The sequence below is a fragment of the Urocitellus parryii genome, chromosome 1 (assembly GCF_045843805.1).
Source record: "Urocitellus parryii isolate mUroPar1 chromosome 1, mUroPar1.hap1, whole genome shotgun sequence".
NCBI classification, from domain to species: domain Eukaryota; kingdom Metazoa; phylum Chordata; class Mammalia; order Rodentia; family Sciuridae; genus Urocitellus; species Urocitellus parryii.
This window is the reverse complement of record NC_135531.1, coordinates 55,391,696-55,410,823: the sequence shown is the minus strand read 5'-3', so window position 1 is coordinate 55,410,823 and position 19,128 is coordinate 55,391,696. Positions and strand designations below refer to the sequence as shown.

The 19,128-nt window shown below is 40.5% G+C and overlaps 1 protein-coding gene and 1 pseudogene across 1 annotated transcript in view; one reads left to right on the top strand and one right to left on the bottom strand.

The window, feature by feature from the left end:
- The window catches only part of Ocln (occludin), a 53,479-nt gene extending 34,584 nt beyond the window's left edge, over positions 1 to 18,895 (bottom strand). Inside the window, exons 1-3 of the mRNA XM_026390853.2 lie at positions 18,820 to 18,895; positions 8,549 to 8,663; positions 2,195 to 2,876 (exon numbers count right to left, since the gene is read on the bottom strand). Coding sequence (XP_026246638.1) covers positions 2,195 to 2,876; positions 8,549 to 8,598 — 732 coding nt within the window. The 5' untranslated portion in view covers positions 8,599 to 8,663; positions 18,820 to 18,895. The remainder of the gene's footprint in view (positions 1 to 2,194; positions 2,877 to 8,548; positions 8,664 to 18,819) is intronic.
- LOC113184240 (small ribosomal subunit protein uS15 pseudogene) lies at positions 15,650 to 16,124 on the top strand (annotated as a pseudogene).
- Positions 18,896 to 19,128: the final 233 nt, after the last annotated feature.

Below are 19,128 nucleotides of genomic sequence, written 5' to 3'. Positions count from 1 at the left end.
AACTGATAGAGACTGGTCCTAAAAATTCATATGGGAATGTGAGAGGAACCCAGAATCTAGCCAAAACAATCTTAAAAAATAAAGTCTGGTACTCCCACTTCATGATTTCAAAACTTACTATAAAATTAATGATAAAGTAATCAAAGCAGTGTGGTAGTGGCATAAGGATAGACATATAGATGAACCAAATCAACTAAGACTCCAGAAATAAATGTTCACATCTACAAGGTTTGTTTGTTTGTTTTTCGGTGCTAGGGATGGAAGTAAGGGCCTTGTGCCATCTTGGCAAACTATACCACTGATCTATATCCCCAGATCATAGGATAAATTCTTTTTTTTTTTTTTGACAATTCATGAATAAAATTTAATGAAGAAACAGTACTTTAAATAAATACTATGAAAACTGGATAGTTATATGCAAAGAATTTTGAATCCTTTCTTTACATCATTAACTCAAAATGGATCACAGCCCTAATTATAAGAGTTAATTATACAACTCTGAAAACACAGAAGTTTTTGTGATCTTGAATTAGGCAAATATTCTCAGATATAACATCAAAAGCACAAGCAATAGAAAAAAAACTGAATAAATTAAACCTCATTAAAACTGAAAACTTGGGCTTGAGGATGTAGCCTTATGGCAGAACACTTGCCTAGCATGCACAAGGCCCTGGGTTTAATCCCCAGTACCACAAAACAAAAACAAAAACTATTATGCAAAAGACACAAAAAAGAAAATGGAAAAAGAATAACAAAATGAGATAATATTTACATGTGGATATAAGAGACACATCCAAATATATAAGAATTTTTAGAAGTCCAATTTGGGCTGGGGATGTAGTTCAGTGGCAAAGTTTTTGTGTAGCATGAGTGAGGCCCAGCGTTCAACTTCAAAAAAAGTCAAATTTAAAAATGAGTAAATATTCTGAATAGCCATATCTCCAAAGATCATAAAGAAATGGCCAATAAGTACATGAAAAGATACTCAACAACTTAGCTATCAATGAAAACCACAAGGACACCTATTAGTATGGGCTATAATCAGACAGACTGACAATAACAAGGGTTGGTAAGAAAATGGAGAAATCTGAACCCTTACACCTTTCTGGTGTGAAAATAAAATGATGCCACCTCTTTGGAAAAATCTGGTAGTTCCTCAATAGGTTAAACAGAATCATCATGTGACTTACTAATTCTACCCTTAGATTTACATCCAACCCAAGAGATATTCAAATACAGGTCACATCAAAACTTGAACACCAACATTCAAAACATTATTTGTATCAGCCAGTGAGAAAAAAGCCTGAATGATTATCAACAAAGGATAAACAGAATGTGACATGTACATATACTGGATTACAATAAAAGGTAATGTAAGACTCATACATGCTAAAAACAAGGCAAACTTTTAAGACATCATGCTAAGTGAAAGAAGTCAATCACAAAAGACCACATATTGTGAGAATATATTAAATACACAGAAAATAGACAAATCAGAATTAGTGATTGACCAGAAAGGTTAGAAAACTGAAAACTAACTGCTCTTGGGTACTAGGGACTTTTATTTATTTATTTTTTAGTTATAAGTGGACACAATATTTTATTTTTATGTGGTGCTGAGGATCAAACCCAGTGCCTCAAGCATGCTAGGCAAGTGCTCTACAACACAACCCCAGGAACTCTTTTTGAGATAGTGAAATTATTCTAAAATTGACTGTGGCAATAGTTGCACAATCCTCTGAATAGACTACAAACCAGTGAACTGTTCTTCAAATGGATAGAGTTATACAGTATCTTAACTATATATTAATAATGACACCCAGTATTTCCACCACATTCTGATATAATTAGAAGAAGAGCCTTGGCATCAATTGTTTTGGGGGCGGGGAAGGGCAGGTACTGGGGATTGAACTCAGGGCCGCTTTACCACTGAGCTACATCCCCAATCTTTTTCATTTTTCATTTTGAGACAAGGTCTTGCTAAGCTGCTGAGGGTCTCACTAAGTTGCTATGGCTGGCCTCCAATTTGTGATCCTCCTGCCTCAGTCCTAAAGTTGCTGGGATTACAGGCATGCACTACCACACCTGACCAAAGTCAATATTTTTAAAACATTCCCAAAGTGACTCTATTACATATTTCAAGTTGAAGCCCTTTGACCCAAGTGGATAGGGACAAACAAAACATTATTCATACCTCCTGGGGATCCACCACACAGTAGTGATACAAATACTGATCCACATAGACTCCAGTAACTGCAGGTGTATAGAACTGGTTGCAGAGGGCATATATTTGTGAACTATATAAAGATCCAGAAGCCTGGGCAGTTGGGTTGACTCCCATTATATAGACAATTGTGGCAATAAACACCAGGATACCTAGGATAGCACTCACTATTATCACAGTCAAGTAATATCCTCTTGTTCTGGATATTTCAGATCTTATAACACTGGTAACAAATATTGCCAATGAGGCAATGAAACAAAAGGCAGCCATGGCCAACAGGAAGCCCTTGGCCGCTCTTGGATCCGTATAGCCTCCTCCATAGCCATAACCGTAGCCATAACCATAGCCATAGCTGCCTCCGTAGCCACCAAAGCTACTTCCTCCATAAGGGTAGCCAAAACCACCTCCTAGTAAGCCAGTTCCATAGCCTCTGTCCCAGGCAAGTGTGGAGGCAACACAGGCAAATATAGCAATACACATCACAATAATGAGCATAGACAGAATACGAATCACTCCTGGAGGAGATGTCCATTTGTAGAAGTGAAGAATTTCATCTTCTGGGTAAAAAGAATACGCAGGCTGAGAGAGCATTGGTCGAACATGCATTTCTCCACCATATATGTCATTGCTTGGTGCATAATGATTCGGTTTACTGAAATACATATGAAAAGAACTTTATGTTAGCACTTTTTAGTGTAAGCACAAAGAATATACAAAGCACTTGGAATAATTTTAAACAAACCATTGGTAAATGAAACTATTATTATGGCCCACTGAATCAGCTGAAAAGGATTGTTAAAAGATTTTTTTTTCCAGTTGTAATTGAACACAATATCTTTATTTATTTATTCTGATGTGGTGCTGAGGATCAAACCTAGTTACTCATACATGCTATGCAAGCACTCTGAGCTATAACCGCAGGCCCAGTTAAAAGATTCTTGGTTCTAGCCTGAGTTACTAATTCTGCAGTTCTGAGATAAAACAAGTTTCCAGCTGGTACAGATGTTACCAGCCTTGGAAACATACCTGGAGAATGACTACTCTGTATATACTACAGAGCAGAGGATCTCAAAATTTGCTCCATCTTAGGATCACCTAGAAAATATAAAACTCTCAGATGATGGGCAGGGGATGTAACTCAATCATTTTTGTTCTCATTCTCATATACTAGAGCACTTGCCTAGCAAGTTCAAGGCACTGAGTTCAATACCCAGCATTGAAGGAAAAAAAAAACATCTCAGATGGTACACACCATAAATTGTAATCCCTAGGGTTGAGACCCAGACACTTTTAGAACAATGATATCAACCTTTTTGCCTGTGTGGCACAGGACAGGTGCAATCGAACATAACAACTACACTGGCCTATTCTGGGTAGTTCCTGGCAGCCTCATTCTCCTAGTTAAGAAAACACATTCAGGGGCTGGGGATGTGGCTCAAGCGGTAGCACGCTCGCCTGGCATGCGTGCGGCCCGGGTTCGATCCTCAGCACCACATACAAACAAAACAAAGATGTTGTGTCTGCCAAAAAATAAAATAAATATTAAAAAATTCTCTCTCTCTCTCTAAAAAAAAAAAAAAGAAAAGAAAAGAGAAAAAAGAAAACACATTCATTCTTTCATTCAGTTAACAACTGTTTACTGGAGCTGTCAGGCTGACTTGTGCTGGGCACTGTTCTGGGCAATGGAGTCACAAAACTGAACAGGATACTCTCACTCCATAGTTCAGTGTGTCAAGAGAGTAAGACATTGAGCAAATCACTATACATCTATAGTTATGGCAAGGGTCACAAAGCAAAGTAACTATGCAGTGAGAGCTCATCAGAGTAATGCCTAAGAGGATCTAGAATCTCTCTTTACACAAAATACTCTGGACATCCCAGTAATTTAACCATAAATAGGCTCACTGTGACAGACACACTAAAGTGTGGCTACACTGAATCTTAAGAACTATAAGCCTGGGAGGCAAAACTCAATTCGACACTGATGTCAGCCTCTTTTGGTTTTAACCATCCCCACAAACCATCTTCTACTCCCCAAAGTAAGACATCTTCCTACCAGCTGCTGCTAACCATGATAATTTGAAAAAAATCTGAGTATATGGGAATGAGAACAAAAATGATATGGCAAAACTAGAGAGGGGCACTGATAAGTTGGGTCTTTGAAAATGCCAGGAGAAAAATTCTATAATCCATTCTACTTAGACATTTGGATTGTTTCTGTGTGGGGTATTGTGAACAGTATAGCTCTGAACATCCTTGAATATGTATTCTGGTACAAAAATCACTTATTTTTCTATGGCATATATCCAGGAATACATCTTTGTGCATTTTTAACTTGACTAGACAATGTCAAACTGTTTTCCAAAGTGACTGTACTGATTACACTTTCACAAACAGTATAAAAGTTCACAGTAGCACTGCTTATGGTAAACCCAAACTGGAAAAAGCCCAAATGTTCACCTACAGTGGAATGAATAAATTGTGATATTTCCATATGATGGAATCCTACAGAGCTGTGCTGTCCAATAGGGCCTCTACTAGCCTCAAGGGTCTATCAAGCACTTGAGTAATGCTAGTCCAAACTAAGAAGTACTATTAGATGTGTAAAATACACAGTGGATTTCCAAGACATAGTATGAAAGAAGAATGTATAGTATCCTATGAATCTTTTGATGTGTGTGTGCACTACCAAGGATTGAACCCAGGGGTGCTATTCAACTGAAATAAATTCCTAGCCTTGTTTTTCATTTTGAGACAGAATCTCACTAATCTATCCAGACTGGCCTTGAACGTGCAATCCTCCTGACTCAGTCCCACAAGTCACTGGGATTACAGGCATGTGCCACTATGCATGGCTCATGAATCATTTTTTAAATTTTTTTTAGTTATAGATGGACACAAACTTTTATTTGTTTTTATGTGGTGCTGAGAATCAAACCCAGTGCCTCACATGTGCTAGGCCAGCGCTCTACCACTGAGCTATAACCTCAGCCCCTCCTAAATCATTTTTTAATGTCAATCACTTATTTAAACATTTTAAATACACTGGATTAAGGAAAATGTATTATTAAAAGTAATCTTCCGGGCTGGAGATGTGGCTCAGCGGTAGCGCGCTCGCCTGGCATGCGTGCGGCCCGGGTTCGATCCTCAGCACCACATACCAACAAAGATGTTGTGTCCGCCGAGAACTAAAAAATAAATGTTAAAAATTCTCTCTCTCTCTCTCTCTCTCTCTCTCTCCTCTCTCACTCTCTCTTTAAAAAAAAAAAAAAAGTAATCTTCCCACACACACACTTTTTTTCTGGTACCAAGGATTGAATACAGAGGTGCCTAACCACTGAGGATCTGGCCAAGTTGCTCAGGGCCTTGCTAAATTGCTGAAGCTAGCTTTGAACTTGGGATCCTCCTGCCTCAGCCTCCTGAGTTGCTGGGACTATAGGCATGTACCACCATGCCTAGCTTATTGCATTTTATTTCTATAGTGCTATTATGATGCAAAAAATAATGAACTATGAATATATGCAGCTATGTAAACAAATCTTACAGGTAATGGCTGAAAGAAACAAGAAAGAATACAGCATTATTATATTCATATGATATTTTAAAATAAGTAAAACTAAACTAACTGTCTGGCATATATTAGGGGTAAAATAATAAAGAAAGTTATTATTTTTCTTTATTAATTTTCAGAATTAATAAGTGAAAAGGAGAAAACCCCAGAAAACATTTGAGGCGTTCTGTTTCTGGACCTGGGTGATGACTGTAGGGATGTTTGCTTGTTTTTATTCATCTTCTAATATATATGTCCTGTGCCTCTTTCCATGTGTATGTTATAGTCCACCACCGTTTGCAAAAGCAACACAAAATAAATATTTGGTAAATGAAGCACTACTCAATTCCAATATCCTCCTACATTTATTTATTTACTTACTTATTTACTTACTTACTGTACTGAGATCAAACCCAGGTCCCCACACATGCTAGGCAAACACATGCTAGATAAGCATTCCACCACTGAGCTACTCTCCAACCCTTCTCCAATATATTTTAAGGACTTCATGATCACAGAAAACTGTGTCCCTACCATGTTCAAGTAACACTAAGGAGTCTGCAGAACTGGAAAACAACCCACATGTGATATTGTGAAATATATATATTTGGTTCTATTCCTTGTTTCCTGGCATACAACTCCTAATTCCTTAGAATTTACAAAATAATAAGTGTTTTTTTGCATGCTAATGAGATGACACATGGCTCACAGCTCCTAGGTAGCTGTCAGGGTCAGGGCTGGTCACATTAAAACAGAGGCATAATTGTATGTTGTATTTTTTAGCCCTACTCCCTACCAGTAGGGAAGGAAAAAGGGGCTGAAGATTAAACTAATCATCAATGGCAATGACTTAATCAATTGAGCCCACACAATGAAGCCTCCATAAAAATCCAAAAGGACTGAGTTCAGAGAGCTCCCAGAAGCTGAACATGTGGGAGTTTCTGAAGGAGACATGCCTGGAGAGGTAGTGAAAGCATCATACCCTCTCCCATAATTCACCCTACGTATCTGTTTATCTGGTGTTCACTAGTAAGAGTAAGGGTTTCCCCGAGTTCTGTGAGTCACTCAAGTAAATTAATCAAACCCAAGGAGGGGGCTGTGGGAACCCCATTTGATAGCAGGTCAGTCAGACCATAGGCCATTAAGTGTGCCTAAGACACATCAGAAGTGGGAGGCAGTATACTAGGACTGTGCCCTCAATCTGTAATCTATGCTATCTCCAGGTAGATAGGTTCAGAGCTGAATTGGAGAACAGCCAGCTGGTGCCTACAGCTGATGCTAGTGAGGAACAATCCCCACACATTTTGATGACCAGAGGTCACACAGGCATTCTCTAATGATTGTGTTGTAAGAGTACAGGAGAAATGTGTTTTTTCCTGTTATCAGAATTAAAGCTACAACTACTTTTAAAAAGAAATTCCTATCCATGTTTGATGTCAAATTTAAAATACAATCCACTGATAAATCCCCAAATGACCAAGGACCCGAGAACCCTCAAATTGACTTGTTTTATATGAAGGCAGGAATCATTTTTAAAGTTTACAATATGGAAAACATTATGCTAAGTGAGGAAGCCAGTTACAAGAGGTCATTTATCATATGATTCCATTTACATGAAATATCCAGAGTAGACAAATACAGAGACAAAAAGTAGGTGGTGGTTGCATAGGACTGGGGTACAGAAAGTGTGAGCTAACAGGAAGGTTTGGAAGATGATAAAATGTTCTAAAATTAATTGTGGTGATTGTTGTTTAAGTTTATGAATATACTAAAAACCAGTGAGCTGTCTATTCTAAATTGGCAAATTCTATGGTGCATGAGTTATATCTCAATAAATCTGTTATTTTTAAAAATTGCAATAGGTTCTCAATAGCCATTTAAATAGTTGTTAATATTGAAGTTTCATATCATGTGTAAAAAAAAAGGAATAAATATACACACAAATATAAACCTAGACAATCCTGAGGCAAACATTAAAAATGGGTGTTAGGAGCCAGGTGTGGTGGTATACATCTGTAATTGCAGCTACTGAGAAGGCTAAGGCAGGAGGATCACAAGTTTGAGGCCATCAAGGGCAACTTAGCAAAACTCTTTTCTCAAAATTTAAAAATTCAGTGATAGAGCACCCCTGGGTTCAACCCCCGTACCCCCCAAAAAAAGAAAGAAAGAAAGAATTAAGGAGGAAGAAAAAAATGGGTGACAGTAGTTGCTTCTGGAGAGAAAAGCTGTCATGCTAGAACTTAAGATTAAAAGAGAAATACTTTTCACTCTGTGTTCCTGGTACAGTTTATTTATTTATTTATTTATTTTTAGTTATAGGTAGACACAATATCTTTATTTTTTTTTAATGTGGTGCTGAGGATTGAACCCAGTGCCTCAAGTATGTGTGGCAAGCGCTCTCCCTCTGAGCCACAATCCCAGCCCTATAGTTTAATACAAGTGCACATATTGTTTAATTTTTAAGAACATTTAATATCCACATGTCGTGCATTCCAGTAATCCCAGTGACTCAGGAGGCTGAAGGAGGAGCATCATAAATTCAAAGCTAGCCTCAGCAACTTAGCAAGGCCCTAAGCAACTTACTGAGACCTTGTCTCAAAATGAAAAATAAAAAGGGCTGGGGATGTGGTTTAGCGGTTAAGCACCCCTGGGTTCAATCCCCGGTATCAAAAAAAAAAAGAACATTTAATAGATCAAAGTTTCAACATACACATTTTTTTTTCACATGTGTCAGACCTTACTAAAACAAAAAATCTAAAAAATGATTTACTTACAATTCATCAGGTCTATAAGGAGGCGGACTTTCAAAAGGCCTGGATGACATGGCTGATGTCACTGGTCACCTGCTTTAGGATGAGCAATTCCCTGTAGCTCCCAAGATCAGCCAATCTAACAATGACAATAGGGCAATGTCATTACTATTGAGGTTAGTTTTCCTGCATCATGAAGAAAACCTGACTCCAACCCCAAGCAACCATTCATGCTACACTGCCACTTTTACACTATGTAATCACTGAGTATAAGAACTATTTGCCCTGGTATTCCTCATAGCATTATGCTCTGCACATCCAAAGGACACAAGCATCCTTAAATCCCAAGTTCTATTACAGTAATGAAAATTTCATAAATTAGCCTTTTATAGCATAAGTGAAAATATTTTTAAAGTAGTCACCTCAAAGAACAAGGAACTGTAAAGAAAATTTCTCAAAAGTAAATTATTTCATATTGCTTTTGAAAGCTTATTAAAACAAATGTATATGAAAGTACACATAGTCTAGCCCCTCAGTGTAAACTAAAGCATAATCTAATTGATTAAAAAGTTTGCCTTTAGCTGGGTGTGGCAGTGCAGGCCTGTAATCTCAGCCATTCAAGAGCGTGAGGCCAGCCTGATCAATTTATCAAGACCCCATCTTGTTGGGTGTAGTGGTGCATGCCTATAATCCCAGCAACTCAGGAAGTTAAGGCAGGAGAATCTTTTTTTTTTTTTTTTTTTTTAGAGAGAATTTTTTTATTTTTTTATTTTTTAGTTCTCGGCAGACACAACATTTTTGTTGCTATGTGGTGCTCAGGATCGAACCCAGGCCCCAGGCATGCCACGCGAGCGCGCTACCACTTGAGCCACATCCCCAGCCCCTCTTCTTTCTTTCTTTCTTTTTTTTTTTTAAGAGAGAGTGAGAGAGGAGAGAGAGAGAGAGAGAATTTTTTTTTTAATATTTATTTTTAGTTCTCGGCGGACACAACATCTTTGTTGGTATGTGGTGCTGAGGATCGAACCCGGGTCGCACGCATGGCAGGTGAGTGCACTACCGCTTGAGCCACATCCCCAGCCCCAAGGCAGGAGAATCTCAAGTTCAAGACCAGCCTTAGTAATTTAGCAAGGCCCTAAACAACTTAGCTAGACCCTGTCTCAAAATATAAAAAATAAAATAAAATAAAATAAAATGGGCTGCGCATGTGGCTCAGTGATAGAGCACCCCTGGATTCAACCCCCAGTACCATTAAAAAAAAAAAAAAAAGTCTTTTTCTAAGAAAAAAGCAGAAAGGTTGTTCTAAAACTCCTCAGAGCACAAATCCCTAAACATCTGCAAGGAATTTCACTCAATCAACACATATTTATTAAGTGCCTAAATATACAGAGAAGACTGTGAAAGTTAAGTTTGGGACACCGTTCTCCTTAAGTCACACACACAAAATAGTCATCACTTCAGGAATTATTCAGGGCTGAAATACATGATAAGATACAGTACAGGTATAAATATAAAATACTTAAAGATCCAGAAAATGGGATCCTGGAAAGAAGGAAGGACACCAAGCCTGGGTAGATACTGACATGACTGTGGATGGTTTTGTAGAAGAGAAGAAACCAGGTGGGAACATGTTAGCATGATTAACCTCTTAAAATAAGGCTATAGTGAGAAAAAGGAGTCAAAGTCTGATAGGAGTTTGCCACCTCATTCAAGTAGGAAATAGGGAGCCCATTCAAGATTCTCTTCAGAGGAGATATGAATAAGTTAGAACAAAGAGGCCAGAGTTAAAAGGAGCACCTGGACCAGCTATAACAAAGCCAGGAAAGGTAATGAAGGACTTAGGAGCTAAGAGAGGAAGAAAACAAACATATCACATAAGTACCAATGTGCCAGGCACTCTACATAAAATTCTCATTTCACCCTTAAAACAACCCTGACTAGCCACTTTACATATAGATGCAGAAAGGGTCAGAAAGAGATGTGAAGTAATTATGCTAAAGTCCAGAGGAAGGCAGTGAGTCATTTAGATGTGACTTGAACCCACAAAATGTCATGAGCTTTCCACTACCACAGCATTTAAAAATGAGTTCCATTTGTGATATGCTAACTTTTGGGTGGTGTAGACAATTGGTAGTATGTCCATGAGGCAGTAAGACTAGATATCTTCTGCCTAGGTCCCAGGTGAATCCATGGGCACTAAGAGCTGTCCTGGAAAGACTAGCTACTCTTACCTTAATGTGATGAGGTAAACACACAATCCCCAAATCCAAAAAGCTTGAGGTTTCTTTTAGAAAATCCAGTGCTGCAAACCCCAGAAGGTATACAGCACAGTTAGCTATAGCACTTCATGCCTCTCAGGTATAAGCAGTAAGTTATATTCCTTAATATAACAGCAATAAATTCTTTCCAGGAGGCAGGACACTGTGACTCAGACCTGTAATCCCAGTGATTTGGGGAGGCTGAGGCAGGAGGATTGTAAGTTCAAAGCCAGCCTCAGCAACTTAATGAGGCCCTAAGAAACTTAGTGAGACCCTGTCTCTAAATAAAACATTTTAAAAAGGACAGGGAGGACTGAGGATATGTGCTTAAACATCCCTGGGTTCAATCCCAGCTACCAAAAAAAAAAAAAAGTTATTTCCAGGGGACACCAGTAATTACGGAATAGGGAATTCTGAGATCCACCAGAGGTAAATTCCATGAGCAGGAATTTTTGCCTGTTTCATTGATTAAAACATGACTAATATTTGTTGAAGGTTTAATGAGTCAGATTGGACCATGGACATTTTTACCTGCAAAGCTTCTTGTGCTTTCAAGATTGAAAATAATAAGTATCAGATCAAATGAATTTTCTAAGGCATTATCCTCAAATGACACTTGAGCAAGATCTATACTCTGAGTATATTAAAGTGTAATATTTTTTCCTTTTCAAATAAAGTATGTGCAATTGTACATGACTTTATTGGGAAGAACAAATCAATTCAAATTCTTTAAGCACTGTTTTTTAGAATCCATAACAATAGCAGGGTATGATGCTGCACACCTGTAATCCCAGCAATTCAGGAAGCTGAGGCAGGAGGATCACAATTTAAAACCCAGGGGTGTTTAACCACAGAGCCATATCCTGTATTTAATTCCCAATATCAAAAAACAAAAAACAACTCCACTTTCCTGAAGTACAACATATAGAAAAATATACAAACCATATGTAACACCCAAATAAATTTCTTCATATTCTAATGGTGAACATACACATATAATTGAGTATTAGGCCAAAATATTATGGTGCTATGAAAGGTAAAAGTCCAATTTTCTTCCCAATTAATGTTCAGAAAAAGGACTTTATAAAAAACTGAATTTAAACATTAAATATGGTAGCCTATTTTAGAAGCTGAATGTAAAATAGTAAATATTGACCTTAGATGAATCTTATCCCTTCTATACCTACAACTCAGTCATTCAAGACTATCCCCCAAATTCCAGGCTCAGTGGTAGGTAGATTTTGAAAATTCTAAATTAATTCAGATTAAGCTGAAGTTGTCAGAAATTCAAACAAAATTCCTTTTCAAACCGCTATTTCCTGGATTCAGAGTTTAGTCGTTATGTCTCCTCTAATAACAGATTTTAGGTTGTGAAACAAATAATTTTAGAAAGCTCATTAAGAACAAGTCATGCCACACCTTTGTTTCTTTTTTGGAGGTTACCAGACTGGTAGATGAAGGAAACACAGAGAAAGAATCCTGGGAATCTTGAATACATGCTTGTATATTGGGCAGATTCCCAAGGGGCTAAATAATAGCATCTACTTAGTACAAAAGAATGGGCCATTTATGCTTACCTGGAGGGAGGTCTATAGTGGTGACCACAGACAAGGTCAGCCAGACAAGCTTATTCAGATTTGCAGCTGATCAAACACTGAACTGGAATAACTAACCCACTGATTAGGGACTCATCAACATTGAGCAACATCTCCATAAAGTCAGAGTTGTAGCAAACTTAGTAGTTTTAACAGCCCCTATTTACTGGTTCACAACCTGAAACAAGTTCCTTATCTTCTTTGAGCTTCAGGGACCTACCTCCTCTGTCAAAGTGGGTCATAATCCTGACCAGTGGGCTAGGATAAGTAAGATAGGTATTAGAAAAGGAGCAAATGCATTCATAGTAAGGCGGTTATTCTTCAAGTGAGAAACTTAAGGGTTTAGGCAGTATGTATTTGCAGGCATGAATACTAATACAAAAAGGGAAATTCAGGGCTGAGGTTATAGTTCAATGGCAGAATGCTTGCTAACATGTGCAGGGCCCTGGGTTTGATTCCCAATGCCACCAAAAACAGTGTTGGAAGTGTAGCTCAGTGATACAGTGCTTGTCTAGGACATGTAAGGTCCTGAATTCCATCCCCAGCACCAAAAACAAAGCAAACTCAATTCAAAAAATCAAGACTGTAATACAGGATAAAGGGGACCTGGCTTAACAGATGTTCATTTGAAAAGTGCATTTCCTTAGTGAACACTACAACAAAAGTTACAAAATTATCCTGAACTTTAGGAGCACTCACAGAAATAATGCTCAGATCTAGGAATGCTACAGTTATTAAATAAAACAAACAAAATTTGAAATCCGTTTAAGTTGTAAACTAGGTAACTCTCCAGGAGGGTAACTAAGATTGTTAAGAACCTTTTAAAAATATATAATTTTAAAAAATAAAACATGTCTGACTGAAAATAATTAGAAAAACAGGAAATGTTTGGCTTGGAGAACTTGACATTAGAAGAATCACTCTGGCAGCCCTGAAATATCTTAAGAGCTGTCTTTGTAGTTCTAGAAATGGTTAAAAACAAAAACAAGCCAAAACCACAGGGGCAGATTTCTTTTCAATGTTAGGAAGTCTCTCTTTCACCCTGACTCCATCACTCTTCCAAGAATAACAAACAATGATTTACATTCATGCCACGTATGCAAAACATGTTATTTGGTGTTATTTTTTGGAGACTAAACTGGGTTGGGGGGGGGGTATCTCTTACAAGGCAAAGTCTGCAACTGTGGTTTACAGAAACAGCTAAAGGAGAAGAATTCCAGCATAGCAACACTAGGTATGTATTGAGTAAAGGAAAAAATAAAACAAGTGAAAAGGCCACTGGACTTGCCCACTTGCCCACTGATCACCTCTACTAGTGTGTCTAGATTGTGAAAGAGACAAAATGAGAAAGCTATTTTAGAGGCAGGGGCAAAAAAGCAAGCCAAGAGGGCTGAGGCTGTTGCTCAGAGCACTTGCCTTGCATGTGTGAGGCACTGGATTCCATTCTCAGCACCACATATAAATAAATGAATAAAATAAAGGTTCATCAATGTCTAAAAAAAAAGTTCAAAAATTAATTAATTAAAGGTATTATGTCCATCTACAACTAACAAATAAAAAAAGCAAGAGAAGAGCTGGGTGCAGTGGTGCACCTGTAATCCCAAATTACTCAGGAGGATGAATCACAAGTTTGAGGCCAGGTTGGGCAATTTTTTGAGACCCTGTCTCAAAACAAAAATTTTAAAAATGGCTGGGGATGTAGTTTAGTTTTCTTTAAAGAATAATTATCATTATCTAAAGATCAGGGTAATGGGTTCAATTCTCAGCATCGCATATAAATAAATAAAAAAGCTTAAATTGGGCAGGGCACAGTGCACACACCGGTAATTCCAGTGACTCAGGAGGCTAAGCCAGTCTCAACAATTTAGCAAAAGCCTCAGCAACTCAGGGAGACCCTGTGTCTGGGGTTAGGAGGGAGGAACTGAGAAGGAACTGTAGCTCAGTGGTAAAATACCTCTGAGTTCAATTCTCAGTACAAAAAAAAAAAAAAAAATTTTAAATTGTACCTGATGTTAAATGATTCTAAATGATTCTATCTGGATTATAGAACATCATTAACAATTGTCTTTTAAAAAATGTGAAATCTGGGCTGGGGATGTGGCTCAAGCAGTGCACTCCCCTAGCATGTGTGAGGCACTGGGTTCGATCTTTGGCATCACGTAAAAATAAAATAGAGTCCACCTAAAACTAAAAATAAATATTTTTTAAAAAAATGTGAAATCTGGCTGATTTTGAAATAGCCTAGCTTTGTGTCAGAACTGCATTTTTAATAAGGTTTCCAAGGTGATTCTTTAAAAAAACCCACATATTTTAAGACTCCGCCTAGAATGAAGGAGTCAATCGAGGAGGGCATTGATCTTGCAAGTTCCTGTCTAGATAGCTCTCATATTCAAGTCTCAGTTCAAATGTAACCTCAGAAATGCTGTCCAGGTCACACCAAACTTGCTTTATATTTAGCCCAAATTTTCCCCCACACCTAAAACCATTATTTATTCTCTCCCTCCCTGTCTCTGTCTGCCTCTTTCTATTGCCACCATCTCCACCTCCCTGGAACACAAGGTGAGACAGATATGAGTCTCACGAGCACTTGTGAGACTCATATCTGTCTTGACCATCACTTATCCCTGATTTGTAGGACTAGTTTCTAGCACAAAGAAGTGCTCAGTCAAAATTTGATTAATAAAATCGATAGTCCAGAATTTTCAACCCACCAATAATGCCTTGAAATTCTTCCTTCATAAATCTAATAACCTAATAAATACATTTTATCAAATTCAGGTCAGTTAAAGTAGTTAAGTGCTTACTTTCTGAGCAAAGAAAGAGGGTAAAAGGACACACAACAGGATGGGTACCACCTGGGAACAAGGCAGAATCCCAGTACCCATTCCAACCTATTAAACAGAATATGTACTTCAGTAAAATCCCTAAGTGATTGGCACCACCGTCAATGGTAGAAGCACTAATCCAAGTAGTTTGGCAGGCTGAGGCAGTAGGATCAAGAGTTCAAAGCCAGGGCTGCCCAAGCAGTAGCGCCCTCGCCTGGCATGCATGCTGCCCAGGGGTTCAATCCTCAGCACCATATACAAACAAAGATGTTGTGTCCGCCAAAAACTAAAAAAAAAAATAAATAAATAAATAAATAAATAAATAATTCTCTCTTTAAAAAAAAAAAAGTTCAAAGCCAGCCACAGTAAGTTAGTAAGGCCCTAAACAACTTAGTGAAACCCTGTCTCAAAATAAAAAATTAGGTTTTTTGCTGCCTGACTGCTGCCATCATGGGTAGTCTGTATGCTCCAGGATGCTCCCAGCATGCATGCATGCTGTCCCAGTCAGCTCTGCCCTTTCACCCCAGCACCCCCACCTGATTGAGGTTGCCATCTAATGATGTGAAGGAGCAGATTTACAAACTGTCCAAGAAGGGTCTGACTCCCCCATAAATCGAGGAGATTCTGAGGGACTCACAAACATGAGTGTTACACAAGTACGTTTTGTGACTGGCAATAAAATCTTTGAGAATCATTAAATCCAAAGGACTTGCTCCTGATGTTCCTGAGGATCTCTACCATGTAATTAAGAAAGCAGTTGCTGTTCAAAAGCATCTTGAGAGGAACAGAAAGAATAAGAATGCTAAATTCCACCTAATTCTGATAGAGCCAAATTCACTGATAGGCTCGATATTATAAGACCAAGCAGGTTCTTCCCCTAAATTGGAAATATGAGTCATCCACAGCATCTGCCCTGATGGCATAAATGTGTATATGTACTCAAGCAATAAAAGTATTAAAATAATAAATAAATAGAGCTGGGGATGTGGTTCAGTGGTTAAGTACCCCCCCCAAAAAATGTAGTAGTATTGGGGCTGGGGATGTGGCTCAGCGATAGCGCGCTCGCCCGGCGTGCGTGCGGCCCGGGTTTGATCCTCAGCACCACATACCAACAAAGATGTTGTGTCCGCCGAGAACTAAAAAATAAATATTAAAAAAAAAAAAATGTAGTAGTATTAGGTAATGGCTGGAAGCCCAGAGCCTGAAACAAAGTTACAACAAAAACCTGCATAGTTTTTTTACTCTGATACTTCCATTAACAGTAATTTTCCCAGAGGTTGGGGATGCTGAGACACAAAGATTGAGAGTTCAAAGGCAACCTCAGCAAAAGTGAGGCACTATCTCTAAATAAAATACAAAATAGGGCTGGTGGTGTGGCTCAGTGGTTGAGTTCATCCCCTTACCCAAAAAACAGTTATTTGGAAGGAAATAATCTTCTAAATATTCTAATCAAGTAAGCCTTAAAATGCAACTGGAAAAAGATATCCCTCTGGGAGGTCCCTGGAAAGGTCAAAGATATCCTTTATATGGTTAAAAACAACTCTTCCCTCCCTGGACCTCTTGCTGGGAATCTAACCCAAGGCTCGAGTATGCTGGGGAAAACACTCTACCACTGAGCTATACACCCAGCCCTAAAAGTAATCTTTTATCATACTGAAAATGCAGTAAGTCCAACATTATCTTTAGAAGAAAGTATAAGAAATCTACCTTTACATGAAACAGGATGCGGAAAACTTAAACCGGGCCATAGGGATGGACTAGTCAACAGTTGTCAATTCTAAAAATACCTTCCCTGATTAGCTGAAGGAGTTTTTGAAGCAGCCCATTTGTAACATGTTTCCTCTACAAAAGTTTATCTCCTTTAAAATGCAGTTCTAATGGGATCTGCCTTTAGTACACAGACTCACAGAGAGGCACTACCTCTTCCCTAATTAGCCCGAAACCTACCTTAAGGTAAAGAACCCACGTCACCTACCACGCTATCCTCTCCTTCGCCTAACAAAAGAAACACCTAATTAAGTAAATACAAACACCCGCCCCCCCAAAAAAGCGCCACTTTCTTAAAGAAAAACCTATTCGTGTGCCTCCACTATTTAAATGCCTATTTTAAAACATCAGAGGGAGAAAATAAAGATTCCTAAGTACCACACGAAGGAACTATTGTTTTACACTTGGAGAAATGTAGTTTGAGAAACCTACTTCTGTCTAGAAAAAAACTAGCTTTCAACTTCAGCAGGATTACAAGCAGTCCTTACTGGAAGTATTTCTCTTTTCCAGGGATCCCAATAATACACCTGTTGTGCGTGAGGGCCACACATTAACCTGCCTGGAAGGTTGCCTTCTCCCCGCCCTAGATAATTCCCCAGGTGGGCAGTGCGCCCAGTGGGTCCTGGGCTGGCCTGCGGATCCCGCGGCTTCTCCTCGGGTTCAGGGGCTCAGGGTTGCGCCCAGAGTCAAGATGTAGAGGCCATTTTGGCCCCCCTATCCACTTGCTCTCAGCATACTTCCTCCGACGAAGGCAACAAGTCACTGGCCGTGCCCCGCCTAAGGAGGTCTCGAAAGTCCGCTGCCGGCCTCGGGTCCCCGCGACGGTGCGCCCTGCGGAACTCAGGAGCTGCCGGCCCAGTGAGTGCTCGTCCAGCAGGTACTGCCCCGGGGCAGATCTGCCCACCTGGCAGCAGCCTTTTGGTCACTGATGAGAATCTAAAGCTCGAGTAGCTTCCCTCGAAGTCCAGCCTCACTCGAAATTAACTCCCCGCCCCAGCCCCCGGCTTAAAATCGACATGGGTTCACCCAACTCCTACTAAGTGGATTCAAAACAGCCGGTGTGACCCACACCTTGACTCCAGGAATATTTCAGAGTAAACCCAGCCACCCGCTCTCCCCGGGATACCCCAAGGGATGGAGTGGGGCGGAAATATTGTAAGGTCCCGGGGATCTAAGCCGGCAGGGTCATCAAGTGGCTCACTCACTCCCGCTCCCGGGCTTAGGACCCCGAGGAGCAGGGCGCCGAGCGCCTCTGAGGACCTCACAGAACTGCAGCACCCAGAGCTGAGCGCAGCATTCTCGTCGTTCGCGAATCTCCCGTCTCCATAAAAGCGGAAAGTTGCTTGGGCACTGGTAGCTTCAAGCCTTTCAGGCGAATAAGACTGACCTGCCGCTCCAAGTCGCCCCTCGTCCGGGGAAACAGTCTCCCAATTCCCTGGCGCCGCTTTCTTTGCCGACCCGAGCCTCTCAGATTCCCGCGAGCCCCAGCCCAAGGCGAAACCACCACCGAAACCAGCGCCAAGCGTCCTCCCCAGATCCTCCTCTACCAGCCCAAGGCACCGAGACTCCCTCGCGGGGACCCTAGGCAGCACCGCGAGCCCCTGGCGCCACACCCAACTCTCACCCACTCACCGCAGCCAGGCCCGACCCACATCGGGCCGCAGGAGCCGAGAAGCGCTCACCTGGCGGGAACACCTGACTCCAAGTGGGCAGCCAGCAGGCAGCCAGAGACCCAGCGGGGGACTCAGCCTTCCTCCTCCTTCCCCTCACCCCAGTCGCCCGGCCCCGGGGCATGCGCACCAACGCCAGGCGGGTGTGCCGGAGGCCCGCACCCCTGAGCCCGCGCGTCCCACCTGCTGCGTCCTCGGCGAGCTAGCTCCACAGCGCTCGAGTCGGCTTTCCCCGGACTCCAGCTCCTCCACCGGAGGAAGGAGGGAGTGGGAGGTGGACGCTATCGAGAAGGTGTGGTGTAGCCGGCCTCCTCCCTCCTTGACCCATTCACCTGAAACTCGGATAGGAGGGGGAAGGGAGCGGTGGAGGAGGAGGCGGGAGGGCCAGGCCGGTCTCCGCACACCCTTGCAGCACGCGGAGTTAAAGGAACAGCGTCGAGTTTTAGTCGAGTTTTAGTCCGAAGGAGTGGGGGCGGAGAAGGGGTTCCAGGC